Source organism: Xylaria bambusicola, assembly GCF_022495145.1.
Source record: "Xylaria bambusicola strain CBS 139988 unplaced genomic scaffold F5B22scaffold_21, whole genome shotgun sequence".
In the NCBI taxonomy this organism is placed as follows: domain Eukaryota; kingdom Fungi; phylum Ascomycota; class Sordariomycetes; order Xylariales; family Xylariaceae; genus Xylaria; species Xylaria bambusicola.
The window spans coordinates 470,903-498,660 of record NW_025953574.1 but is presented as its reverse complement, the minus strand read 5'-3'; the positions used below and the strand labels follow the sequence as shown (position 1 = coordinate 498,660).

At 48.2% G+C, this 27,758-nt stretch overlaps 7 protein-coding genes across 7 annotated transcripts; 5 read left to right on the top strand and 2 right to left on the bottom strand.

The window, feature by feature from the left end:
* The first annotated feature begins 1,400 nt into the window (after window positions 1–1,400).
* Window positions 1,401–7,380, top strand: F5B22DRAFT_607415 (uncharacterized protein). The gene is made up of 4 exons (XM_047974994.1): window positions 1,401–1,421; window positions 1,520–2,505; window positions 2,557–5,538; window positions 5,590–7,380. Exons 2-4 carry the CDS (start codon window positions 1,884–1,886, stop codon window positions 7,146–7,148), a joined length of 5,163 nt encoding a protein of 1,720 aa, XP_047830763.1. The 5' UTR covers window positions 1,401–1,421; window positions 1,520–1,883; the 3' UTR covers window positions 7,149–7,380.
* Window positions 7,381–8,801: 1,421 nt separating this feature from the next.
* On the top strand, window positions 8,802–13,972 carry F5B22DRAFT_636482 (NACHT and WD domain protein; the record flags this gene model as incomplete). Its single annotated transcript, XM_047977289.1, has 10 exons — window positions 8,802–8,839; window positions 8,872–9,394; window positions 9,445–9,495; window positions 9,551–9,841; window positions 9,898–10,863; window positions 10,924–12,877; window positions 12,945–13,219; window positions 13,250–13,336; window positions 13,379–13,447; window positions 13,487–13,972. 10 exons carry the CDS (start codon window positions 8,802–8,804, stop codon window positions 13,970–13,972), a joined length of 4,740 nt encoding a protein of 1,579 aa, XP_047830762.1.
* A 142-nt stretch (window positions 13,973–14,114) lies between these two features.
* Window positions 14,115–16,235, bottom strand: F5B22DRAFT_191172 (glycosyl hydrolase family 76-domain-containing protein). Its single transcript, XM_047969493.1, has 5 exons — window positions 15,803–16,235; window positions 15,273–15,749; window positions 15,048–15,221; window positions 14,576–14,973; window positions 14,115–14,470 (listed from the first exon to the last, which is right to left on the bottom strand). Exons 1-5 carry the CDS (start codon window positions 15,891–15,893, stop codon window positions 14,258–14,260), a joined length of 1,353 nt encoding a protein of 450 aa, XP_047830761.1. The 5' UTR covers window positions 15,894–16,235; the 3' UTR covers window positions 14,115–14,257.
* Window positions 16,236–17,247: 1,012 nt separating this feature from the next.
* Window positions 17,248–21,287, top strand: F5B22DRAFT_636479 (Sucrase/ferredoxin-like-domain-containing protein; the record flags this gene model as incomplete). The annotated part of the gene is made up of 3 exons (XM_047977288.1): window positions 17,248–17,580; window positions 17,703–18,415; window positions 19,970–21,287. The coding sequence occupies 3 exons, from the start codon at window positions 17,248–17,250 to the stop codon at window positions 21,285–21,287; spliced, it is 2,364 nt and encodes a 787-aa protein (XP_047830760.1).
* A 73-nt stretch (window positions 21,288–21,360) lies between these two features.
* On the bottom strand, window positions 21,361–22,361 carry F5B22DRAFT_607391 (uncharacterized protein). Its single transcript, XM_047974993.1, has 3 exons — window positions 21,933–22,361; window positions 21,747–21,877; window positions 21,361–21,685 (listed from the first exon to the last, which is right to left on the bottom strand). Exons 1-3 carry the CDS (start codon window positions 21,944–21,946, stop codon window positions 21,546–21,548), a joined length of 285 nt encoding a protein of 94 aa, XP_047830759.1. The 5' UTR covers window positions 21,947–22,361; the 3' UTR covers window positions 21,361–21,545.
* Window positions 22,362–22,561: 200 nt separating this feature from the next.
* F5B22DRAFT_607390 (uncharacterized protein) lies at window positions 22,562–24,132 on the top strand. Its single transcript, XM_047974992.1, has 2 exons — window positions 22,562–23,056; window positions 23,120–24,132. Exons 1-2 carry the CDS (start codon window positions 22,706–22,708, stop codon window positions 24,041–24,043), a joined length of 1,275 nt encoding a protein of 424 aa, XP_047830758.1. The 5' UTR covers window positions 22,562–22,705; the 3' UTR covers window positions 24,044–24,132.
* A 429-nt stretch (window positions 24,133–24,561) lies between these two features.
* Window positions 24,562–25,926, top strand: F5B22DRAFT_190952 (uncharacterized protein). The gene is made up of 2 exons (XM_047969492.1): window positions 24,562–24,789; window positions 24,849–25,926. The coding sequence occupies exons 1-2, from the start codon at window positions 24,651–24,653 to the stop codon at window positions 25,796–25,798; spliced, it is 1,089 nt and encodes a 362-aa protein (XP_047830757.1). The 5' UTR covers window positions 24,562–24,650; the 3' UTR covers window positions 25,799–25,926.
* Window positions 25,927–27,758: the final 1,832 nt, after the last annotated feature.

Here is a 27,758-nt window from a genome sequence, read left to right as displayed (position 1 = left end):
GTAGGTATCTCCTTACTCTGCCCTTGCCGAAGTATCCTTACCAAAGTAGTAGCTAGGTATGGCACGACATGGTGATCGTGTCAGACTAGGTAGGTACATCTCTCAAGGGATTAGACCGATGACACTTGATATCGTCAAGATGCTGCTGTGTACATAAGTTATATACTGTAGGTAGCGAGGATCCAAAAGAAATGGAGTCATCGCCCTACCCTACTGTACATTCATCACTAATGCGACATATTCTGGACATATCAAGCAGTTAAGGGGTTCTTCTTGTTCCATTGGCCGTTTCAGACTTGTTCACATCACCACGGTGCACCCATGTCACGTCAGCAGATACCATGACGGATTGTCGGCAACATATGATGATTTGCCGATTCTGTGTGAGACACTTGGGGTTCAAAAGATATCTGGATGCAGCGAAGTCCTATTTACTTACATACCAGCGCAAAGGAAGATGGCATTCCTCCTGGCTTTCATGGGTTAATGTACGTACCTAAGTAGTAGAAATTAAATAATACTATGTAGACTTATTTAATCAATTTGGTAGACAGGTGATACACTGAAGGTGTGGGTTAGGTTGGGTTGTATATTTTCCTACACCACTACTACTTACTTAGCTGCGTTAGGGCAGCCCCTGGATCGTACATGTCTACCCATATGTACAGGTACATATACTCCGTACATACGCAAGGGGCTAAAGAGTCGGGTACCTAAACGTGGTGATGCTGGCGAGATGCTTTTCAGGCCAGCTCGGCCAGGTCGGAGGTCAGTACTAGATAGGTCGGTAAGGTGCACTCTGCCGGTGCTAATTCTACTTAGATACGGATTAATGCAGCAAATGGAAGAAACAAGAAACGCTCAGACATCCTCCGAGCACCATTGGGCTCTTTTCATTGGCATCACTGGCAACCCGCGATGTGGTGGTGGCTCGATCCTCATTGGCTGTCCCGGTGAGCACTGGACCACTAAACGCCGCCTAACAACATCCCTAGCGACTTCTCCAGTGGCCAATGCCAGCGCGAGAAACCGCCAACATACGGCGCTCATCACCGGATCTGTATCAGTACTTTGCGTACTACGCCATATGCGAGGCCCGCGAGGTACCTACCCTTCAACCGCTGCAAACCCCTTCTCAACTTGCCGTTACATGGCATCTTGGACTTCCTTTGAGCAGTACCAATTGAATCTTGTGCGGCAGCACAAGTCATACCGTCTTCTTTCCAAAATAGCCTCTGCGTAGATTAGTCCCTCCCTTTCCTTTTCATGCCATCAACCTACGAGTTCTCGACGACCACGTCAGCGTTGCCGACCTAAAGTTTACTTCGATATAGCCTCGCTTTATCCACGGCCCTTCCCGCCTATCTGGTGTACACTTTCCACTTCTCCCCTTTCTTCGGGCCTCTATTCTACATGTACAAGTATGTCTTTTCCATTATCATATTGATCCTAGTTCTTCCGCCTCTCCAAGTTCGTTAGGTTCCAGATGCAGCCAGTTAGGTGACTCTTCTACTTAAAGATGGCGCGCCCGTGCCCCATGCACTATGCAGCACAAATCTGACTGTTGCTTCATCGTCCAACTCAATGCTGATCCCCTAGTCGGTTTATGCAGATCCTTGTTCCATCACATCTCTTCGAACGCGCCTATACGATACTTTCAAACCATTGCCCACTGCGGACGGGAACATGATGTTATCCGGTTTGCGACAGCAGCCTCCAATACATTGACGACGACCCGCTTGCGACGTTAAAGCACTTAGTGTCGATATCTAACACCTCCTTCGAGCATCGGCTCGCATAGAGTACTTTCCCACCCGGGTAAAATCGCCGTTTGAAGGGCAGTTGGATATCGGCGTTCCAGCGTCCCTTCGCACGGCGCAGATATGTCTTCTGCCGACAAATCCAGGCAATCTTCAGGCGGCAAAGGGTTTTTCTCACGAAGCAAACACAAGAGCGAGAAGCGGCATACCGGCAGCGAGGAAGGCCGCTTCCTAGCCCCAGACTACGAGCCGTCTTCGCGGTCTTCTCGACATGTGCGAGAGTCTTCTATTACGTCAGTCGATCGGCCCAATACCCCTGATGCTAGTGTGAACAGCTCGACTGCAAGTATAGCTGTTGTTCCCTATGGTAATACACATAACGATCGAGGTCCAATCCCCGTTGATTATCTTCCACGGTCTGATCAAATGCCTACTCGGCGCGATTCGCCCAACAAAGGCGCTGCTGACTACTACCAATATCCATCTGATAGCAACGGCTTAGCCGGCTCTCACCTCTCAGCTTCACGCCCTCCCCCCGGATCTAGCAATATTACAATGGCAACAATTGGTCGCCAAACACAATTCCAGCAATGGGGACCACACTCGGCCACACAACCTTCTAAGGGTAACACGGGCGGTGGACCTTCGTCTTCATATAATGAGAGATGGGATTCTCTCCCCGGCTGGGGTCAGCCGGGCTTTGGTAGGACTTCACGGCAAAGTGACCAGTCCAGCATTTTTTCAGGTAACGGCCAACCTTCAAACTCTACCGGCAACACTCGCTCATCCAAAACAGCACTCCCCAGTGCAACCTCTCAGAGCTCGGTTACCTCCAGCAGAGACTCACACCGATTAACCAAATTTCCCGCCCCTCCCGTGCAGCAACAGCTGGGCGGTTCAGACGGGTTCTCTCTCACGCGACCGGACGATGACCGACTTACTGAACAGATGTTTTACGAATTGATGCAAAAGCGAGGATGGCACAACCTCCCCGAGCAGGCGCGGCGGCAAATGCAGGCATACCCGTCCTCCAAAAAATGGACACTCATTTACCAAGATCGTTTAACTGAGTGGCAGGGAGAACAGAAACGAAGACAGACAGCCCGGACGGGCCAATACTCAAATGTCGATATCACTACAAATTCTGACGAGGAAGGTTCTCCCGAGTGGTACGTTCGGAAAGTGATGGAGAATAGCCTGGATTCCAAAGGCCTAGGTAGTCTTGAGGTCAATCTGAGGACACAACAGATCGGTTGGGTGAGGCGCTTCATCGAATGTCAAGGGCAGGTGGCTCTCACCAATGTTCTGCTCAAGATTAACCGCAAGACCGCAGTGGGACCGGCCGCTCCCTCAGACTCCAAATCGAGTGACAAGAACTTGGACAAGGAATACGATATTATAAAGTGTTTGAAAGCTTTACTAAACAACAAGTATGGCGCAGACGACGCGCTGGCTCACCAACAAGTTGTTGTGGCTCTGGCAACGTCGCTCATTTCACCAAGGCTCACGACCCGGAAACTTGTCAGTGACGTCTTGACTTTTCTTTGCCACTGGGAGGATGGGAGCGGCCATCTGAAGGTCATCCAGGCCATGGATTATGTCAAAGCGCAACAAAACGAGAATGGGAGATTCGATGCGTGGATGCGATTGGTAGAAGTTACTGTTGATGGCCGTGGAAAGATGGGCAGCCTTGTCGGTGCTAGCGACGAGGTACGAACCGGCGGTATTGGCATGGAAAACCTACTCATGGAGTATGCTGTGGCTACTCTCATTCTGGTGAACATGATCATCGACGCGCCGGAAAGAGATCTCCAGCTTCGTATGCATATCAGAGCCCAATTCGGTGCTTGTGGCATCAAGCGGATCCTCACGAAAATGGAAGGGTTTCAATATGACCTGATAGACAAGCAAATTGAACGGTTTCGCACCAACGAAGCCATCGATTACGAGGACATGCTGGAGCGGGAGAACAGTAGTATGAAAGATAGTATTGAAGGGGAAGTTAAGGATCTTAATGATCCTGCCCAGATCGTGGACGCCATTCAGCAACGCCTACAAGGCACGAAAACTCAGGATTACTTCGTATCTGCTCTCCAGCATCTTCTCCTCATCCGTGAGAATGATGGAGAGGAGCGGCTGCGAATGTTCCAACTTGTCGACGCAATGCTCAGTTATGTTGCGATGGATAGGCGTCTACCGAATTTGGATCTCAAGCAGAGTCTTAATTTTACGGTACAGAACCTTTTGGACAAACTCCATACAGATTCTGAGGCTCGGCAAGCCCTAGATGAGGCCTTAGAAGCGCGTCAAATTGCCGAGGCCGCCATGGCGGAGCGGGATGAAATGAAAGCTAGAGTTGAGCTTGGTGCTGATGGGCTGGTAGCCAAGCTACAGAGGCAACTAGATGAACAGTCACGCTTCATTGAGGCCCAGAGGCGACAAGCTGACGGACTGAAAGCTGAAATTGAAAACATGCAGACGATCCGCACGAAAGAGGCTCAACGTTATGAGTTAGAGACACGAGAACTTTACTTGATGTTAAGAGACGCCCAAGACGTTGCCGCATCACAGGCTGCCAAGGGCGCCATGAGCAACAAAACAGGCCAAGAAGATGCTTCCCGTATGCAAGGTATTCTTGACCGTGAAAAACTCATGGATCGACTTGCTATGCAGCTGGAGAGGCAAAAGACCCAATACAAGCTTGAAGGTCGTGTCTGGGGCGATGCTGTAGGACCCTCTGATCGGCTACGTGCACTCCGTGAGGAGATGGAGGGTTATGACCAGTCTTATCCGGATGCCCCTGAAGGCTCCGGTCTGCCACCTCCAAGCATATCTAGTGGCATGCTTGGATCTGTCAGGCGGAACACTAAGATCCCAAGAAAGCCTGTTGGCACACATGGTGGACCCCCTACTGACGGTGAAAGACCTGGAGATGACGATGAGACCATTTATGAGAAGCCTAGGGTGGTTGAGATCAGGAGGCCTGTCATGGACCCTAAACAAGCAAATAATCTCATGGATGAAATCCGGGCAAAGGGTAAGCTGGATGGAAGTGATTCCGATGACGGAGATGGTACTACCACCGGGCCATCACACCCAAGTCTCGAGTCCCAGTCGCCGATAACTCCAAGCGACAATGATACTCCGAAGATTCAAGTTGATGATACTACCGCTCCGCCTCCACCGCCCCCGCCTCCTCCCATGCCAGGACACTTGCCAGGAGCTGCGCCGCCTCCGCCACCACCTCCCCCTTTGCCCGGACAGCTTCCTGGTGCTGCTCCCCCTCCACCGCCGCCTCCCCCGCCACCAATGCCTGGGATGCTGGCAGGTGCTCCACCGCCGCCGCCGCCGCCTCCCATGCCCGGCGCTCTTTCAGGAGCTCCTCCTCCTCCCCCTCCTCCACCGCCAGGTGGCCTCGGAGGAATGCCTCCACCACCTCCCCCACCCATGCCAGGCGCAATATCTGGACATTTCTTATCTTCTCGAAACAATTTCGCGCCTACACTGCCCGGTATTGGACTTCCAGTAGTTAGGCCCAAAAAGAAGCTAAAAGCTCTCCATTGGGAAAAGGTCGATGCTCCAGAGACAAGTCATTGGGCGGCCCACACTCCCTCTGCAGAGGCTAGGGAAGAGAAATATATTGAACTCAGCAAGAAGGGGATCCTGGATGAAGTCGAGAAGCTTTTCATGGCTAAAGAGATCAAGAAAATTGGTGGCGGAAACTCTAAGAAGGACGACAAGAAGCAAATCATCTCTGCCGATCTTCGAAAAGCTTATGGTAAGTTACGTGGCCAATATTTGGAGTCTCCCGCAACTAATATGACTATAGAAATTGCATTTGCCAAGTTCTCTCAGTATTCAGTTGAGAAAATTGTGCAGATGATCATCCACTGTGATAACGAACTACTTGATAATGGCGTTGTCATGGATTTCCTGCAGAAAGACGATCTCTGCAATATCCCGGACAACACTGTGAAACTCATGGCTCCATACAGCAAGGATTGGACTGGTCCCCAGGCTAATAAGGAAACCCGAGAACAGGATCCTGCGGAGCTTACCAGACAGGATCAGATTTATCTCTATACTGCTTTCGAGCTGCACCACTACTGGAAGAGCAGGATCCGAGCACTGGCTCTCACGAGAAGCTACGAATTTGACTACGACGAGATCGCAGAAAAGATGCATCAAGTTGTTTCGGTATCAGAGTCGTTGCGTGATTCAGTATCATTGATGAACGTTCTTGGTCTTATTCTCGATATTGGTAATTATATGAATGACGCTAATAAGCAGGCTCGTGGCTTCAAATTGAGCTCGCTCGCTCGCTTAGGCATGGTTAAGGATGACAAGAATGAATCTACACTTGCCGATCTCGTTGAGCGTATCGTTCGCAATCAATACCCCGAATGGGAAGGGTTTGCTGTTGATATCCAGAGCGTCATTACGGCGCAGAAGATCAATATTGAGCAGTTGCAGGTTGATGCGAAGAAGTATATTGACAACATTCGAAATATCCAAATGTCCCTCGACAGTGGCAACCTTAGTGATCCTAAGACGTTCCATCCGCAGGATCGTGTCGCTCAGATCGTCCAGCGCTGCATGAAGGATGCCCGCCGAAAGGCCGAACAAATGGAATTATACCTAGAAGAAATGATGCGGACGTACAAGGACATAATGGTCTTCTATGGCGAAGATCCGGCAGATGATAGTGCTCGACGCGACTTCTTTGCCAAGCTAGCATTGTTCTTACAGGAGTGGAAGAAGAGTCGAGAAAAGAACATTCAATACGAGGAGACGCGACGTAGGAATGAGGCCAATATGAAGCGCAAGCACCCACAACTCAAACTATCAGGGACCGCTGAGGGTGCGCCACCGTCACCCCAGTCGGCTGGTGCTATGGATTCTCTGCTTGAGAAATTACGGGCGGCCGCGCCTCAGGCTAGAGATCAGCGGGAAAGAAGAAAGAGGCTTCGACTCAAAGAGAGGCACCAAGTACGGATCGCATCGGGTCAAAAGATACCCGATCCCAATGAGATTCCAGAGGCTGAAGCTGGACTACGCCAAAATGATGACATAGGTGGCATAGATTCCGAAGGGAACCCTTTCTCCCCTAATCTCCTATCGCCGGGATCTGCACCTTCCGAAACCAGCGAAGATGGTGTAGCCCAGAGAGCTGCCATGTTGCTACAGGATATGAGAGGGGGCGATGGCAATGATGATGGGGATGGAGAGCAAAAGGAAAGCCTCAGGAGGTCAGCGGCAGAAGAAAGGAGAGCCAGGCGGCGGAGACTAAAGGGCGCATCAGCCTCAAGCTCCAATTCAGCCGAGGGAGAGGGCAGTGCTGGGAATTCAGGCGCCGCTGAAATCCCAGCCACTGTGCCCGAGGAATAATTTCGGCACCTGGCACTGAACCTCGAGTCATAATGTAACTCTTCTTGTGATGACACGGCACCTATACTATACCCCCTTAGTATCTACACGTATATATGATATAATGTCTAGAACACCATTAGTCCACAGCGGGCGAGTAGAAAGAACTACTAGCATGAGTCGGCTGAAAGGTATCAGACTCGCATCAAAGACAATTAACAAAGCGACTTGGTCGCAATTTTTGTTGGTGTAATTCTGCCCATGCTAGAATGAGTGAAGGTATTACATCCAGGAATGATTCTTCGTAAAACACTGTTGTCAGAGGGTTGAAGGAGTAAATGTTTCCATTGCGGTAGTTTGCTTAGGGTCAAGTTGTGAACTAGATTCTGAATAATCAGAACTTTGGGAGGATTATAAGCTGCTGGACCATGGTCTATGTTGCGTAATGAATCAGCCACGGTACTGTATATAAATCAATGTCGCAATTCAATGGGCCTAGTACTATTTCCTCTAGTCTTAGATAACTTTCCTCGCTTGATATGAAATACTGTCTATGTAGATACCTCAGGTAGATGATAGACAAGGACTACTGGCCCCCACGTCAGCACAAGCCATCTATATCTTACCTAGTCGTATTATCTACTTTGCCTCTCTTTCCCTGGCGCTCTGAGCGCCTACGTACCTAACTGTCTGACCTGCCTCACCTAGGGTAGGACAAAATGAGGCATAGTGACCAAGCATTAGCGTAAGGACCAGACAACCACCCAAGTGTCCACATATGGAAAGGTATCCGCCCGAGTAGCTCAAGATAGACTATTTAGTTAGGTCCTCGGCACACTCACGACCAGCTGTTGAGCATTTTAACGATAAAAGAGACTTTTAAAAAATAGTCTGGATAAGCATATATATAGTCCTGTAAAACGGCTAGGAGACGATAATAGTGTAGAGTCTCTGCCTCAGCTCTGTGGAAGCGGTCTGGGTTGTGCCTATAGCTTGGGATTACAGATCACTACACCGAGATGCAGGAGCTCCTGCAATGCAGAGCCAACATGCGTAAAGATCGTGTATAATATCTACGCCGCGTGCTTCATCGTTCCCCGCATCTAGTCAGATCTTAATCGATTGCGCCTCGACCCAATTCAAGCACGAGTTGACTTATGAGTTTAGTCTGCCGTCCCTTTTCTACTGACAAATGTGCGCTAGAATCTCTTTTCCACAATACCTGCGCGATGGTGCGCTCTTATTGTCGAGCTTGTTGTTGACTTCGTATCCTACACGCCTATGAGAGCAATCCCTTACTACAATACCAAGTTTGAGAGCGAAAAATCCAAGTCCTTCAACCACATCATCTTGCTCTGGCGCTGGCTTCCGTGTAGCCTTTGGTATTATGCATATCCTGATGTGGGCCACCACGCCGCATACATCTTTAATCTAATTCTTCAGTGTCGCTTAGGCATCCTTGCTCATTCCACATCCGTCAACAGTGCGTTGAAATACCCCGCATCCTAAGTTCTTCTCAATAGACTTTACATTATTAGTTAACAACCCGATAACAACCCCCTAGTAGGTATCTGCCCATGGGCTAGCTGGAAACCCAAAACTCTGGGAAAGAGTACACTTGACTTGCAGGGCATATCGCCAGCTAACCACATTGTTTTGACAACATAGCATGGTATGATCAAGTCGCCGATTCGTGAGGTTCACATGATAATGTGTGGCAGTTTCGCAAACTCTCTGCTTTCAGGGCCAAACACAATCGAAAACCATCTGGGTCCCAAGAACAGGGCTTGAAGGATCCTCTCAGTCATGATATTTCTCTGAAAGGCTCCATATCAGGAGTCAGTCTGGAAGCCAGCGGTCAGGGCGATTCCACCACATTAACCCCGACGCTGCCCAGCTCTACTATATCAAGCAGTCATGGAATACAATCACCAGGACTCAGGGAAAGCGAACCAGGACCCCTGGGATTGAACGTAGTATATACCCCAGAGAATGCACGAAAACTTGACATTGTATTTGTTCACGGACTAGGCGGCACGAGTCGGTGGACATGGTCTAAGAATAAGAACCCTGCGCTCTTCTGGCCTTCGACCTTTTTACCTCTAGAACCTGACTTATGTCTCGCACGAATATTAACATTTGGCTACAATGCCAACTTCCTAAAGACGGGAAGTCTTGGCACTTCAATTCTTGATTTCGCTAAAGCACTGCTGTTCGACCTCAAGTATGGAAAAGACGAGTCTAAGAGTGATCTTAACATGGGGAGCGTATGTCAGAAAGCTGCCGTCTTTTAGCCGTTAGCTAACTGCTCAACAAGGTTCCTCTCATCTTTGTGGTACATAGCATGGGCGGCCTAGTTGCTAAAGAAGTATGCATTACACCACATAGTATCTAACTGCATCCTACTAAGTTACCACTGCAAGGCATACCTGCTAGGTCAGAATGATCCTGAATATGAGGCAATTGTTCGAGCGATCAGTTCTATCGTTTTCCTTGCAACACCGCATCGTGGTACGAATCTTGCCGAGACACTTAACAGAATACTACAAGCGGCTATTGTTACGAATCCAAAGCCTTATGTATCTGAATTGATTAGAAACTCATTTACGCTACAAAGGCTCAATGAACAGTTTCGCCACGTTGCCCCTCGCCTTGACATAGTCTCATTCTATGAGACACAACCAACTTCATTAGGGCTAAAAAGCGCAAGAATTGTGAGAAAACCATCTCAGACCATACCAATTCCAGCGCTAATACGCTGACAATGCAGATGATAGTAGAAAAGGACTCGGCAGTGCTTGGATATCCCGGAGAAATATCAAAAGCGCTAGAGGCCGACCACCATGGCGTTTCTAAGTTCGACCATCCCCTAGATCCAAACTACATTACTGTGAGAAATGTGCTTATGTCTTTGACAAGTAAAGCATTGTCCGAGAAGGCGCTGAAATCCCTTGAGGCATCGGACAGAAAGGACTTAGAGACTGCACGATCATTCCTTGGGCTTCAGGAGTTGCCAGAGGCAGATTACACGTTTTCCCATGATCAGTGGATGCAAGGGACCTGCGATTGGATCATACACGAAAAAGCCTTCAATACGTGGCTAGACACTAAAAGCTCTGCATCAGGGGTTCTATGGCTTAATGGAAACCCTGCATCTGGAAAATCGGTGATGTCTTCTTTTATAATTAATCATCTCATCGAGCAGAAACTGTGTTGCCAATATTTCTACATTCGGTTCGGAGACAGAACAAAGCGGACTTTGAGTCTGTTACTTCGTTCAATCGCGTTCCAGATCGCACAAGCAGATTCGAAGTTTCTTCGCGAGATCATCGACCTCAAAGAAGAGGGTATAGATATGGAGAACGCCGAACACAGAATGATCTGGCAAAGGGTGTACAAATCTATCCTCTTCAAGTCAGGAGATACGCCACCGCTTTATTGGGTTATTGACGGTCTAGATGAAGCAGAGAATCCCCAAGCAATTCTTAGGGCGCTATATGATCTTTCGTCTTCGCTCAACCCTGTCCGAGTTCTCATTACAAGTCGGAAAACCCTGGAATTAGCAGCTGCAGTGACGAAGATTCCCCATGATCTTTATTATGGAGAGATTAGCGTAGAGGGTCACGTCGATGATCTGCGTTGTTACGTTACCCAAGAGCTGACTATGTTGGGCACACCCGAATTCAAACAAAACGTTACTGCAAGGATACTTGAGGGTGCGCACAATAACTTTTTAGTGAGTATCCATCCGCGCGACTATTGTGCCTCGTCAGAAAGATACTAACTGCTAGTTCAGTGGGTTCGACTTGCCGTCGAGAAGTTGAATGCTTGCCATCGCCTCGCTGATGTCGAGCTTGCGCTACAACAGCTGCCGGGAGGTATGGGGGCGTTATATGCCAGAATGGTGTCCTCCATGCCAGAAGACCCCATTAATAACGCCTTAGCACATCGCATTCTCAAATGCGCTGTTGGTGCATTACGGACTTTAACTGTAGTAGAATTATTGGAGGTAATCGGAGAGGATACCACCGAATTCCTTGACATCCAAAAATCCGTCATGAACCTATGTGGCGGGTTAGTAGTGGTTGATAACGATGGCAACGTCTCGATGGTTCATCAGACCGCTCGAGAATATCTACTAGATTCAAACAACGGCAGTCTCTGCGTGGAAAAGAATCTTGCTCACGGAGAACTCTTCCTTAGTTGTATGAAGTGCCTGACAACTGCAGGGCTCAGAGAAAAACTGATTCGACGGTTGAAGCCTGATCTACTCGATTATGCAGCGTCATTTTGGTCTTCGCATCTCATTTCATCAGATTCAGATTCAATCGTTTTATCGGAGACCCTCAGACGATTTCTCAAAAGCCCAGCGATATTATCATGGATTCATTTCCTGACTTTGGAAGGGAAACTTCATATACTCGTTCTTACATCAAAACATCTATCGATACACGCTTCTAGGCAACAGAAACGCGCTCGTACAAAAGGTGAAGAAAGTCACCAGAATATGGATCGTGCACTTATCGAGAACTGGGCTGTTGATTTGATTAAGCTAACCGGAAAATTTGGTGCGGTTCTGACAAACAACCCGGAGTCGATTTATAAAGAAATTCCTCCCCTGTGCCCTCGCAACTCGTCTATATATCAACAATTCGGGAGTATGGAAGCCAAAAGCCTACGAGTTCTGGGAATCTCAACAGACGATTGGGATGATTCCCTTTCGAGGTTATCCCTCCCAGGAGCTAAACAAGCTTCCTTCATTGCAGCTGCTGGCGCTCACATAGCTATGCTAGCCGTATCGGGGAATGTCTTCATTTACGATTCTTCGACATTTGAAGAGACGAGCATGAACCCTATAAACCATCATGAAAGGGTCTATCGGATGGAGCTCGACAGAACGGCGTCACTACTTGTCACTTATGGATACCGAACCACCAAGATTTGGGAATTACCAGATGGCAAGTGTAGGCTATCTGTGAATAATCTGGCTGCAAGGCCACGACCCCTGACCATGCTCCTGACAAACAATAACAAGACACTGTTAGTTGGGTTCGATGACAGACGAATTAGGTCGATCAACATATGCGAGACTGTACCGAATTGGAAGGTCGTGGCTGATCTGGAAGAACCCGAGCTGGACGGGCAATTCCTCAACGCAGCTAACTATATGACTTTGAGCAACGACGGTAGCCTGGTCGCAGTAGCTTACCGTGGCCATCCTCTGGCTGCATGGGAATTAGATGGCCCTATTCATCTCGGGCACTGCTGGCGTAAAAGGGAAGAGGTCTCCAGGGGCGAGGTTATTGACGCTGTCTGGAACCCTCAATCGGCTGAAGTATTAGGCCTGTATCTTGAAGGGGTTGTATTCAAGTGGCAGCCCTACGAGGATTATGTGGACGAACTACACATCGGGGCATCCAAGCTCGCGATTAGCGATGACGGAAACACTTTCGCAGCTGGAAGTGCTCAAGGTGTGGTTAAGCTGTACAAAACGTCGAACCTTGCTCTCGTATATCAGTTGGCTTCTCAAGATACTGTTCTCGGTTTGGCATTCAGCCCCGACTGCCGTCGCTTTTACGACATAAGAGGACACTACGGAAACGTATGGGAGCCCGAAATTTTGATGAGATATGCGGAACAGGCGAACCGAGGATTTGGAGACAATGACGATATTGAGAGTGCAGTCGCGACTTCAAGCATGACTGCTATGAGGACATATCAGCAAGTTGACAACATTACTGTGCTGTCGAGTTCCCCAGCTGGCAAGCTCTTTTGCTTCGGCACCTGAGCGAGGTATATTATACCTGCACGGTACAGATCGAGGCAGGATTGCTACGCTGCATACGTCTCGGGGCCACTTGAGCATTGAGAAGCTCGCGTGGAGTCCTGCTGGATGCTCGATTGCGTTCATTGACTCTAGCAAGAAGCTGTTCATTATACCCATCAACCCTCCCGACAAGAACAACATAGACCCCGTCATAGGATCTACAACGGAAATATCATTAAAGAGTGCTACCAAGGGAGAAATATATCAAATACTTCTACACCCGGACTCGAATCATATCTTCGTATTTACCTCGACTATAATCCACGTCATTTCGATTGCGACATTAGCTATTGAGCGGTCCATCACTCTGGACTCGATAGAGGCCCATTGGATTCTTAACCCTCTGAATGACAGCCAAATCCTCGGCTTCGATCCTCAATCTGTACACATGCTAGACTGGCGCGCAGGCAACCTAGTCTCCCAGGAATGGAATGCCGGCGAGCCAACAGACCAGGGCGACAGTCGAAGCGAGCAAGGAAGCACAATCGACCGGGTCCTCATCACTCATGACAAGAAGCATATACTAGTCCAGATATCACGCAAGAACCAAGCCGCGAAGAAGAAGATACATTACCACTTCGACACAGCATCTCTCGGGGCCATTGGCTCAGAAACGCTAGCATCGGAACATGCCGCCGGACGAGGCGCGGTGCGCGTGGCGACTCTTCCCGAAGCGCTTTCCACGCAGATCACAGACGTCCTAGCTTTCCTCCCGCAGAACAGACTCGTGTATCTCTCACGGAGTAACTCGATCTGCTCATGGAAGATTCTGTCTTGGGCTGGGAAATCGCTTGCTCGTGCTGTGCCCATGACCGTGTCGAGGCCCGCGAGCATCATGTCCTCGCGGAAGAACTCGCAGAGCATTGATGGAAGCCCTATCAAGCAGCTATTCTCGCTACCAAGTGATTGGGTTAGTAAGGACTGTCTGGCGCTTTCGACGGTTTGGATCGCGGAGAGGTCGTATCTTTGTCCCAAGAATGGGGAAGTGGCCATTGTTAGATGCGCGGCTCTCGTATAAAGCGTGGAGCTTGGCTGGGGATGGGTTAAGGAGTTTTATTAATTTTACTTGGGTTGGGCGTTTACCGATGATAGAAATTAGTTGGCTAGATGTTGTCTTGATAGTAACTTTCCTACCCCTTGGTTCTAATTTTAAGCTCCCTACGTGCAAGCTTGTAATGTAAAATATTTAAAGTAAGGTTAAGAGACAGGCTCGCAATTGAGTTGGCGAAGACTGCTTTGAATACAGAGACAGCACACCGTAGGGCCGGTTACACTAGTTGATCGAACTCATAGTACACTATATTCAGTTAAACACGAAGCTGGCTGACAGGGCCCCCAATAGTGCGACGAAGCTGACACCGATATGGGTACCAAGGTTGTCAGGGACTGTGGATGTTGTGGATTGCCCAGACGCGGTATCCGTGGGAGTTGGAGTGGTTGTGCCACTAGTCTCGCTGCCGGGTTTGGCAAGCTTTTCCACGGGCAAAAGGCTGAGAAGCGCGCTCAGAACACTCATCTACAAGTTGGAAAAGTCAGTAAAGTGTGTTGGAAGCAAGTCGAAGTAGGGTGTGTATGGTAGATTATTGAAACTGGAGAAATCGTATTGCAGAGGACAACGCACCTGAGACCCCGCGTTCATCAAATCGTCGGAATTGCCAGACCAATCCAACCCACACATGCGTCCATTCTTGCCGCCGACACAGCTGGTGACGGCCGCCGCAGCGCTACTTTTGAGTGCTGGGAGGATCTTACTCTCTGTGTACGGAGCGATTCTCATCGTTGCGGCTAGACTTCGGTGTAGGAAGAACTTGTAGAAAGTCATATCCGTAGTACATGTAGTCTTAGTAAGTTCACAAGAGACTTCCGTCGCAACCCCGTCCGGAAAGAAGACGTCGATCGTTCGCTTCAGCAAGCCATCAACCAGCGTCTTCCATTTCTCATCACCATTTGTTGAGTTGTACATGACGGCTGCGCTTTCCAAGAACAGGGCAGCATTGTGAGAGAATTGGAGCTTGTTAACTGTCACCATCGAGTCAGCACGATATTGGGTTGCTAATAGAAGTATGGCAAAGTTAGGCCACGCAGTAACTCACTACTATCGCAGTCAGGGACCATAGCCCCATCGAAAACATTGAACTTATCGTCTATAATGTTCACATCCTGTAGCCAGTCGAAAGTATCTTCGACTGACTTGGCTTGTGTCTCATTATTCCCATTCCAGACACTCAACCGAGCGCCCAGATTGGCATAGGCCGCGCTGGCACTGGCTGTCGATGTGTTAAGTCTTTTGCCATCGTCGTAAAAGGATCTGTACTAACTAGCAATATAATTATACCCATTGTTGGTCCGATAAATCTGCCAACGTAGAGCGCCCTCACAAGATCCATTGCTGACCCGTCGACTTGGATCGGATTCTTGGTTATAGACGTTTTGCGCCAGACTGATCCATGACTTTAGATTGCGTTCTGCTGGGTCGGTGAAGCCTGTCTCAGCAGCTAGTAGAGCTGCCATTGCCCAGATAGCCTGGTCATCATTACCGATCGACAGGGTCCAATTGGCTGGTAGATAGTCATCAGATTCGCCTCGCTGAAACAGAAGACCTTCTGAAATCTTGTCGTCGTACTGATTGTCATTGGTACGGCTTCTATAGTCCAGCAGGGAGGTCCATAAGGCACCACCGGTCCACCAATAATAATCACCTTCAGGAGGCGGTCCAGGCAAGATTCCGGGGATGTCGCCCGTATAGTAGCTCATGAGATCTTCGGCTACGATGGCCGCGGCCTTCTTGATAGAAGCTATGGGGCTGTCAACGTAGGCTCAAGCTGGTCAACTCTCCCGTAGCACTCACCAGCATCATCAACATCAACTGTCAGTCCGGCAAAGACCCCTGTAGCGGACAGGAGGAACTGAATGAGAGAACGAGAAGAAATTTGAGCCATCTTGAAATGCTATGATGCGAACGAGAGACACAAGATGGAAGTAAAGTGATGCTTGCCTACACTACATCAATGAGAGATAGCGGCAGCTGGGTTATTTTATAGAATCTTGGCTAGCGCAGGAGGATCGTGGACTTTCTCGTATAAGATCCACTTCATGTTCTTCTAGCATTATATAATCTTACATCCAACTGGGGTCGAGAGTCCTTCATCAAAACAGGCAGCAACCATCCATGTGCCACATTCTGATTTGCCTTGGGTGACTATGGAATTACCAAAGCAAAAGATCATGGCGCGTTGTTCTTACACTACGAGTGCCTATACGTAATAGGAGTTGAATATTTCAGGAAAAATATTTCTACAATAGGTCATGATCTGGGGTAATATGGAGAGGCCTACTATCCATCTCCGCTAAACGGCAATACAAAGGTACATACATGAATCGGTGAGCACTCTTGTATATGTACCTACCTACGGTGAGGTAGGTATTTTTGGAACTACTGTATCCCTTTGAATACCACGAACGCTCCAATATATTGCTGACCCAGTCTTATCACGTGCTATGTCTCTTGCAGTCCCTATTAGTGGATCAACATAACTGATACTTAAATCCCTCTTAAGACGACACTAAAATTGATGTATTAATTCGTACCCGTGCTCCGTGATTGTATGTTTAAGTGAGATACAAGTACAAGAAATTCTGATTGGACATCTAAAGTCTTGGCAGGATTGGAGCGTTCGTGGTATTCAAAGGAATAGTTTCGAGATTTCTGGCACTTGACAGAACCACTTTTACATAGCCACAACTCCCTGAAGCCTAGCCAATCATAGGGGAAAGGAGTGGTGTGACCTGGCTTAGCAGTCATTGTACCGCTGAACAGGATTGGGTTATTATTAAATCCAAAAATATATATTAAACCCTATATACCTAGATAGGTCATGACGCTTAAAACAATAAAGGAATCTCCAAACTCTACCGTACAACTTCAATGCACTCACTGAATCTTATACGTGTACGCTTAACGCATAAAAGGGGTCTTTACCCAGTGACTACCTAGGTACCTAGGTACCTAGTCCAAGGTATGTACAAAGAACTTCGGCTAGAATACTGCCTCGGGCCTTATCTTATCGGCTATCTAATCAGTAGTCAGCTCCACCTGTAACAGTACCTGGGTATCTTCTCGGTCTTCCTAGGAACGTGGCTCGGATTTACGACGTCATTACTCGGACCAAACTATTCACGGTGAGAATATGTAATGAAGGCTGGCCGACATCTTGGCCGAGTATCTTAGCTTGCGTTTTGCTTCATAGCATGCCAATCGTCTTTTGAATTTTCAATCTTACAGCTTCTGCCAGAATGTCGCTGCGACAAGTTGCTCGCACCATCTCTAGGCCGATACCTTGGTCTCGCCGAACACCTCGCTTCTCTCTAGCACCCACCAGGTCCTTGAACACGGTACCGCGATGCCCTTCCCCGACTTGCGATTGTGCAGAGACCCCAGAGATGCCCGAGGGTCTCCCGATAGACTACGATGGGAAGCTGAGCGGCTTGATATCCAGTTATGCTGAGCAAGTGGTTGTCTGTACAGGACAGAAGGATTGGTCATCGCGCATTGAGGAGGAGAATAGCGGCGACAACTTGGCGGCGGACTTGAAGGAATTATTAGGTCGCGGGGGCATCTACAGCGATGTGAGTCCGCTGTTTAACTGGCATGCTCCGGCTCTATCCAGCCGTCCTTATTCCAAGATTTCGTGCCGGCTAGGGAGCTAGAGAGAAGAAGACGAAGCTGACGGTAAGTGCCTTCCGAGTAGCCTTTTCACAATATTTCCGTCCTCAACTCTTCTTTCCCATCCTCTATATCTCGCCGACCTGAGATCCAGAGCACATCCGCCTATCTATTGCCAAGTTTCAAATACGTACCTTTTCTTCCTAGGGTGTCTTTTGAAGCTGTGCAAGCCCTAGTGAAAGGATATCTATTGCCCGAGAAGCTGCATCCCATGAACGACGGGTTGCCTCAGATACACAAGGACCGGCTTGTAAGGAAAGAAGCATATCAACACCTCTTACCGGGTGTTCGTGATGTAGAAGACGTATTAGTCCTCATATGCGGCCATGGTGGCAGGGACATGCGATGTGGTGTTATGGGACCTGTGCTACTGGCCGAATTCGAGACACAGCTGCCCCAAGCTGGTTTCGAAGTTCTTCACGGGCCTGTGCTTGACGAGAGTATCTCTGCTCCTGCATTGCCTGGCACCGACACAGCAGGAATGAAGCCGCCCACTGCAAGAGTTGGCCTTATCAGTCACATAGGCGGCCACAAATTTGCTGGTAATATCATCATTTATTTGCCTCCGGCTTTCAAGAACAGCGCTGGTAATACGCACCCACTGGCTGGTCATGGTGTCTGGTATGGAAGAATTGAACCTAAACATGTTGAGGGTGTAGTCCAAGAAACCATCCTCGGAGGGAATGTCATTGCCGACCACTTTCGAGGAGCTATCAAACAGAATGGGGAAATCCTCCGGTTATAGATAGTATGAAGACTGATTAATTGTATAGAATACTGTAAAGTATAAGGGCTGATGACCCCGGTGCTATAGACAAGACATCAATACCACTTTTGCGTATAGACATCCAGCTTCTTTTGTGTTCAACTTCCATAAAATTCTGCATCGCTTGAGACTTTCAAATCGACACCTAGTGAGGATGCGTCATGATAGCACACTAGAAATATCGAAACCAATAGTTAGAGCTCGTTTATTGTTCTCATGCTGCGCCGTTGTCGGAATTTGTACTTAGCCCCATCAGTTGCCTATTCTTATCGAGATGACACTCGTAACCGCCTAACGCTGTTATTGACTGATTGTTCAGATATCTGAACCCTCCAAGGCCGTCATGCGTATATGCCGAACTGGCCGTAACCCATGCACATAGGCGGCTTCTACAACTCACAGCCGTCTAAGGTATTGCTACCAGCATCGTGATTACAGACCGGCCGTAAAATGTATAGTACTCTTCTGCTTTCGGGCAGAATGTTGCCAACATTGGCGTCTGATGGCGTGAGACCAGTCAACCCCATTACCCTTGGAGACGAATATCCGCCGCATATTGATTGATATAGACTGTCACAGTTAGTTTCATCTCACTCATGATAGCAATAAGAAAGAAAGTTGTTTCATAGTTAGAGAGGACCCCTTCGAAACCGGCTCTTGCATAGTGAAGCAAGTTGCGTGGGGGTTGACCTTGGTCGACGCTTAGCTAATTCTCCCTGCTAGGCAGCGTTTAGTTACAGTTAAGCTAGTTAGTATCATTGTTGCATAACTTACAGGCCCCACTGCAATTATGCAGTGAGCTACTGAGTATTGTCAACCCGGTAGTACATGTTACGATAAGTTACTTACCATGCCTATCTTGAAACTTTTAAGGTGATAATGCGCGTAAGGGGCAAAGCATTATTGATTACGTTGCTTGCCGATCAGATGTTAATCATTGGAGACTAGGGTTCTGAGACAAGTCTAGTGAGTCAAATTCAGACTCCTGAAGAAGCATCTTAAAGTTCCTGTTAGTAAATCTTGTTAAAGACTCAAGAGTTCGGAGTTAGGGTCGTGTAGGCTAAGTACTATTGTACACTTATCTCCGCATGTCTGTGCCCGATATCCTAACCGAGATAGGTAAGCTTAGAGGACAGCTGTGTGGCTCGAAAGGCAGCCGGCAGCCAACTGGCTTCTCGGTCAGATTCATCATAGCTTCAAGTTCGGCATCATCAAAAGCTTGCGGACTATTCACAGTACTTGAATCTAATGCACAAACATGCGATGCGATGTCTCGGCCGACTTACGGGGCCTCTAAATGTCGCTGAGCAATTCTTGCCTCATGGAAGTGGCCGTGCACTGTTAACACAGGCACACATATACCCCAAACAAGCTGGTCTTCGTTCGCAGTTCTTATTTCCAAGCCGTGCATTTTGCGGCTCCGCCAGATTTCAGACAAAAGTCACGCCATCTGAGCCTGCATCATCATCTCATGATCAGAAGTCTTCTTCTTCCACTTCCCAAACTCATACTCCGCATTCCCGGAGCCCTCAATGGGTCCTACCGGTGTTTATATTCGCCGCCTCAGCCGGGGTCGCATATCTGTACCGGCGACAATCTCCATCTCCCGATGACGATGTGATCAACACGTCGACTTTCAGCGCCTTTACAATCACACGGAGAGAACAAGTATCTCCGACTGCGTTCATAATCACCCTGCGGCCCAGTGCGTGGGTTACTCCTCAGGAACTTGAGTCGGGACGTGTAGGGGAAGACGACGGCCAAACGGGGGTTTTGTCAAGTCGTATTCAAGAAGCTTGGAATCATGGCCTCTGGTCTGTTGAGATTAAGCAGCCGCAGCTGCAAATAGCGAGACATTACACGCCTTTGCCGCCTCTGCCGGCACTAGCAGGTTCAGAGCCGGACGAGCAGGCTGACCTCCGTTTTCTCATTCGCAGAATGGATGGTGGCGAAATGTCAAACTATCTTTCGAGACAAAGTGTAGGCGACACACTCTGGTTACGTGGCCCACATCTAGGCTTCGATGTTCTGCGCCGATTAGGTAACGACAGTGGTGCCACAAAAGGGGATGCTGTTGGTCCAAGGCGCATAGTGTTCCTAGCTGGGGGGACAGGTGTCGCGCCGGCCTTGCAGATCGCGCACAAGGTCTTGGATGGTACTGACTACAATGATGGAGAGAAAAGTCGGCCGCACATATCCATTCTCTGGGCTAATCGCTGGGGCGCAGACACACTTGGCCGTGAACAGTCTTCTATCCAGGGGAAGCCGAGCAACTGGTTCAGATTTTGGGGCGTCAATTCGAGTTCAAATCCGAAACCAACACAAGAAAAAGCCACTGAAGATCTAGAATGCTCCTTAGCGCTTCAAATTCGAGAGCTAAAACGGCGTCACCCGTCGCATTTTGACATTTCCTATTTTGTCGACAATGAAGGCTCCTTTATCGAAGCGCGTGATATCAAGGCTGCACTTGCATCTACTGCACCATCGACGGTGCTAGGTGCAAGAGTATCTTCATCCTCATGTAAGATAGATAGAAGCTGCGCATGGCATTCTCAAAAGGCTGTTGAGCTTCTGCCGAACGATAACGACTTTGAGCGTTCTTCGTCTTCCGATTTCGCTTGCATGTGTGCCTATACTCCCGAACCCAAAATCAAAAGCACTGGATTGAGTCCTGGAGTGAATCTTGTGGGCATTTCAGGTCCAGATGGGTTCATTGAGGCGTATGCGGGTCCGAAACGGTGGCATGACGGCAATGAGATGCAGGGCACCATCCGCGGTCTGTTGGGCAAGATTTGGAAGGATGAAGGACATGGAGTTGGAGATTGGTTAGTGTTGAAGTTATAACCACATCTTGTATAATATGTAAATCAAAAATATCACAGTGCGTCACGAAGCGTATTGCAAAACAATTGAAAATGCCAGCCAACAAAATGAGTTTGATTGCTCAACTCATATTAGATTGAAGAGGTCTATAAATCTTTCATACAGATGCAAGTCCGGGGTATATAGGGGCCAGCCCAGGTATCTAACTTGCGATCGCTCTAAAAGTCTTAGAGACCATCCGTGGACAGCGTCTCTCGCCGAGCCGAGGCGTTTCCATCTCTAATACAATCCCACGCAGATATCACCGCGAATCCTAGCTGACAGGTGCACCTCAGCTTCCAAGTCAAGCTTGATACCGACTAGGAGAGCGGCAGACTTCTGGTTGCCATTGTCGTCGGTGGCGCCCTTGAGTAGTTGACCTGTGAGACATCGGTGTAAGAATGGTTGCTTGCATGTGATTCCGAGACAATGATATCTTACCAGCTGGCTGTGACAGACCGATTGAAGTAGGCACAGCTTGTGCAAGCGCGTTTCCGCCGCGACGGCCACCGCGGGCTTGTCCGTCGGAGTCAGAGTCGCTGGTGTAGACGTTCTTGGTGGCAGAGGTAGGACTAATAGTTGATGTTAGAACCACATGCGGTATGACGGTCTCAGAGTATTACTTACGCAGGAGTAGCCATTTTGATGGATTTGGGTTTTGAGGTAAGATCAAAAATTAAATATTAGAGATTGAAGTTGAAGAGATGGAAGATCGCACTGCGATTTCAGGCTGGCTGATGAGATCGAACTGTGAGTTGATGTTGGTGGATGATGATGAGAAAAAATTCGTTTCAATTGCGGGTTTTCGTGACTTTTAAATCATCGTCGAACCCAGATAGTTGGTAAGCTGCAATGCAGACACCTTTCACCCGAGACCATCTTCATTACTCCACCGTTCACCGTGAAGCTTGTCCGCGACGCGAACGGAATCCTTTGCCACCAATTGCAACAAAGCTCGTTCGATTTATGGGACGATGCGTGTATCGAAAGGGTTGCTGACCGAGCCTTGCTAGAGTAATCTTGTCGATCCCATGTGCAAAATTTCCGGGGATTGCTTGGCTCGGGGATCAAAGCGTAGAGCCTCAAACATCAGGGGTCTTCTGCACCCTTGTCGTACCAGAAAACTGCCCTGGTCCCTGATCTGAGAAATGGCATGATCTGTGAGAAATCATCCGGTCTCGACCATCAAGGTAGTCAAACTGGGCATAGTCTTACACCCAATCTGGCTCTATCTGTGACATGGGTGCATTTGCGATGGTAGCATTTGAAACGCCGTTTACTATTATGTAGAAACACGACTCTCATGCGAACGCGTTTATCAGAATCTCAGATTTGCAATCTGAGTTTTGGGTCTGGGTAAGCTTTTCCCGCTGAACGCCTAAGATCACTCATCTCATCTCATGTCTTCTGAAAACTCAGCACCTGATTCTGCTCCAAACGAAAAAGCCATCAACAATATCTTGGTGGAGGCTCTTGGTAAGAAAGAGGTCCAAGACGCCCTGAAAGAAGCGTGTCGTGGGAAAGATCCTGCAGAAACCCTCAAAGAAGTCACCATGGTTGTCCCAATGCTCTTAGCCCTCACTATTTGCCCTGCAATGCTAGGCACTCAAGAATCAATTCGCCAAAGCCAGTCAAAGAACAAGCGCGAAGAGCACCGGGCACGTCGATGCAACTTAGTTGTATCATGTGTAAAGCAATCAATTCGCAGTCGTGATATCGACGGGAAGTTGGTTGTGCTGAAAGACAACAAGGTAAGAGCCTCCGGATGTGATTTATTCAATAACTATATCAATATTAACATTGTGGCGCTCCAGCTTTGGATTACGACTGCACAACCAGCATCTCATGACGAAGAGTCCGAAACTTTTGACGGCGGATATCCCTTCTCAGGGTATTATCTACCGTATCCAGACACCAAATATGAAGGTCTAGTCAGCACGATCAGTGATGACCCCCCAATGCTCAATTGGATATATGTGGATAAAGAGACCTATGAAGTGAAGTACGGCTTTCGGCCTGATGCACAGCCTCATCTCACAGGACCATTCGATTGCACTCGGCAGGACCGGCGCATGACATTCGAAGGTTGGGAGGGGTTCGTCGCGGTGGAAGATTATCCCGGAATGTGGGCATTGTACTTTGACCGTGACGATGATGGATTGGCCACCAAAGTCCCAATGGGCACAAGAGTGTTAGAAGTTGAGCTAACCAGGCGGGAAAAGAAGGAGCGCAAGCCTGAGCCTGACCCCAACCAGCCACAGACACTGGACGAGAAAATGAAGCAGCATAAAGAACAGTCGCAGAGAGAGGACGAAGAAGCGAATGAGTTTTTACAAAATGGGCAGGAGGCTCAACATCAAGAGCAGACATCGTCATCCGACTCTAAACCAGCAAGTCTCAATAATAATGGATCGTCGCCTGACAGCAGTGATACCATGGCTACACTACTCAACATAGAGAAACTGAAACTTGACAGCGAAACGGCCGCAACTCCTCAAAGGCTCACACCGGCAGTCCCATCTCCCAGCACTCACTCAGACAATATGTCATTCTGGTCGTCTGCAAAGAAAGCAGATAATAGTTATGACAATGCTTCAGTCACTGCAGCAAGTTCTATCGGAGCGGATGAGTCATCAGACTTGAATACCCAGACTCGGAGGGATGGCCAAGAGCTGCTGTACAAGCAGCCTAGCGTAGATGACGATACAGACCATGACATAGAGAGTGTTGCAATGTAATGGCCAAGCTCAGCGGCAGAAAGGGTTATATGTTCCTTCAACTTTGTATAATATAAGTAATTTCTTACAATAAGAGTGATATGTTACTGCCTGTTCCGTACCATTTCGTAGCTACAGACGTTTTATCATTCATCTCTTTCGCTCTTTGGACTGTTTCATCGCTGCCCTACCGTTGGTGGGGACACGAGGCGCATAGCTGAACTAGGTAGGCTAGGTATTAATTGGTTTGAAATTATTGATAAAATCTCCAAAATATCATTCGTTCAGACTATCGATTGTGCTAAATTTTCTGGAACGTCCTCAGGGAGAAGGTCAGGAATAAGGGGCGTGTGCTGTATGAGATCTGGCCTGATATGGGCTGTTAATAAGTGACTGGGGTGTTTCAAATACTCTCCTGGCACATCCACTCCTTATGCAGGAGCACAACATCGATGACAGGCCCAGTCGGAGCTGACCGTTATTATGTTATCCACAGTATGGTGCATATCGGGATCTCCGTTGATTTTCTTCCTCGTGGACCTAGGTTACGTTTTTGAGATGTTATTCACACATCAGTAGTATACCAGCCAGCTATGAGTTCATCGCGAGATCACTAAATAGTACCGAAATGCTCGAGGACTTCCCACATCCTCTGCCAAATAATGCCGATGAGAATGAAGAGGTTGCGGAACTTGTCGTGACGGCTCTCGGCACGTCTGGAACGCACTACATTTGCTGGAAAACGGGCTTGGGTGAATATAGGCAGCGTGAGTTGATTCCTACAAGTTTTCTTTGACTAGACTTACTTACGATTGGCCTATAATAGGATCACAAGGTCTTCCAGCAAGACTGCAGGAGTGGTTGTTCCCATCAGATGGCACCACGAGAGATTTTGCCACCCTACAAGTAATCTTGTTTGGAGACGACGAGTTCCGTGCTTCTGACAAAAACGGGGAGATACGGAGCGATGATTTCAGCCCACCCAAGCAGCTCCGACGAGCCCTTACAATCAACAGCAACAACTCGCCGTTGACACAGCGCCGACGTTTAAGTAGGGGCAGAGATATTGAGCAGGATCTAGAACGCCCGCGATCTAGCACATTACCGGCAAACTTGTCGAGAGAAAACACCACAGGGCAGAAACAGCTGATCCCTCTTTTGAGTCATAGTCGGACAACTTCAGTGGACAAGGCGCGTTTGGGTCCTGGTGTCCCGGTTGCCTTTCGCCGACCTGGAAGAACATCTCCAATACGACCCCGGAGTATTGACACCTCTAATGGTCTGGGAGAACTTGAGGTGCTAAAGGAGCAGCCGACGCCCCGGTCTTCCGGCTTAAAATCAAGCAATCGCGATCTTCGACTGAGTATCCCGGATTTTTCTAACTACAAACGGCGTGATTATATAGATTTTGAGCCGACGCACTCAACGCCGAACACATATCGACGGTCTAATTATGTGGACTCCAGTATGCAGACAGATCCGGAGCCAACACCAGCTGCGACGCCAAGCCATGAATGCAAGTGCCACTTACGCGACCACAACAATCAAAGAGACTCGGCCGTGTCGTTCGGGATGAGCTCACAACATTCGTTCACAAGTAGTCGGCGGCCCAGCTTCGACACTCCTATCACAAGGCCATTTTCTAGTTTCTTTGAATCTAGCTGGTCTTCTCCTTCGATTGACACCAATCCAATAAGGATGGGGAGAATGCAGGCCTATTTTCGGTCTTCCAACTACGTCCTAGGGGCAGCTCTACATCCCCAGGGGATGGGATAAGTTTCAACAGCTACACGAATCAAATGTATTTTTATATGTATTTTTTTTCTTTTGGGGATCTAGACCGAAGTTTGTCCATTTCTATAGAGGGTGGTTAACAAATTGTGATGCTGGGAAGCAGCACTGTGGGTAGTATAAAAGTATGGAATCTTCATACCGGTGAAGAACAACTTAGCATTAATACACTGTCAAAACTTCAGTGCTCATGGAGGCCTCACTGCCGCGGCCTAGCTGATCGTGAATGTTCTCCAACTTATGTATTCTTATACTACCACAAGTAAAGTCATCATCTGGTTGGTTACTCATATCGGTCCTTCTATGGCCAATGATTTGCTTTCTCGCAAATGGATGATGACGTACTCAGTCGGTGAGGCTTCTACGAATTGGTGTGGGATTACTCTCCAATTGCTCGCCGGACCTAGAGTTTCTAGAAGCCAGGGGCTCTCTTGATTGTAGCCTTCGTGTACGACCGCCGCGATTGGACACGGCATGCTGGCCCCCAACTAGGAGGCCTCATGCAGCGTGACTAATGGCAGATATATGGGTGGTATGGATCCGTGGAAGGCCGTAACAAGATAGCACTGCGTTTTAGCTCCAAGAAAAAGTTCCGAGGGCGCCAAGCATGTTGTAAATGCAGGAAGAGTGCCTAATAACTATAATAAGCATCTTGAAGATAACCCGCAGCACAGTCACAATCAATTACCAATTGAAGATATTCCATCAAGTGACTGTTAGATCGGCAGTTCGTAGGCATAACCTCTTATCCACCACACCCATATCTTTTCCAGCTCCAAATCGCCAAGCCATCTTTAAGTAATGGAAATTTGACTAGGCTTCCGACCCAAATCTTGATTGCGACTTGTTGCAACCCCATAGTGCGCCGTAATTCTTATCAAGGGGAAACAACTTATTATGTTTGAGTCGACGAGCTCGTATAAGTCACGGCCTCGGATTCGGAATGCCACCTTCTGACACCTTGTCTGTCACTGTATTATTGAGATGACATAAAATGGTACACGACTTAGATAAACTGGATCACTTTATTCTGCGCGATGCACTGGCCAGTGTTAGTGAGTACCTAAATCATTGTGGTAGCTTAGTCGTCTGTTACTGTTCTTAAAGAAGTCGTTGAAACTCTATATTTCAGTTTTGGTGCATGTCTGACTTAGTTGGTGTATAGAGAGGTGCACGGGATAAAAAGTGCTGCCAAGAATACAACTTGCCTTTAAGGGTCCAATATCTCGCCCCCATCTTGTCGTAGCCAAGGCAAGTGATTGTGGTCTGTAGGTCAAATAGATCGTCGTATCCCGAACCTAAAGATTATCAGTTATTCTTAGAATCTTTTCACCGACTACTCTTTATGCTGATTGGGTAGCATTGATCATGTCGTGCACGACACGTCAGCGTCGGTATTCGCATGTACCATGCTTACCAAATTCTATGCTTCCCCAAAGTGCCAGGCATATGCTGGCACTTGAAGTGAATGAATACTACTACTGAGACTAAATGCGGACGCTCGTTGAACTATCAACATTCATAACATTTCAATGCGATACCCAAACTCATCGACAGATCTAAACATCCGCCTGGGAGCCGTATAGCCTTTCACTGTCACTATACAGCTTCCATAGTCCAATCTTGAGTCGTCATCCAAGATGAAAAATTCGCCAACTAATTGCTATTTGTCTTCTGTCCTGTATAGGTCCTTCGAAAACTAGCCTATCAGCATCCGGGGGTTGTTATTGTTGCCAGTCGCTGACCTTAGTGCTAATCATCAAGCTGTCTAACCCTGGCCATTGAGCATGAGGGACCTTATGGGCGGCCTGTCGACAGCAGTGTTACATTATTTATTTCGTCGTCATACAAAACTTCTGAAGTGAATATCAAAATGGCTGCTTCTATATCATGTCTTGTTTGAAATCATTACCCTCCGTCTATTTTTCTTTCCCCATCACTTCTC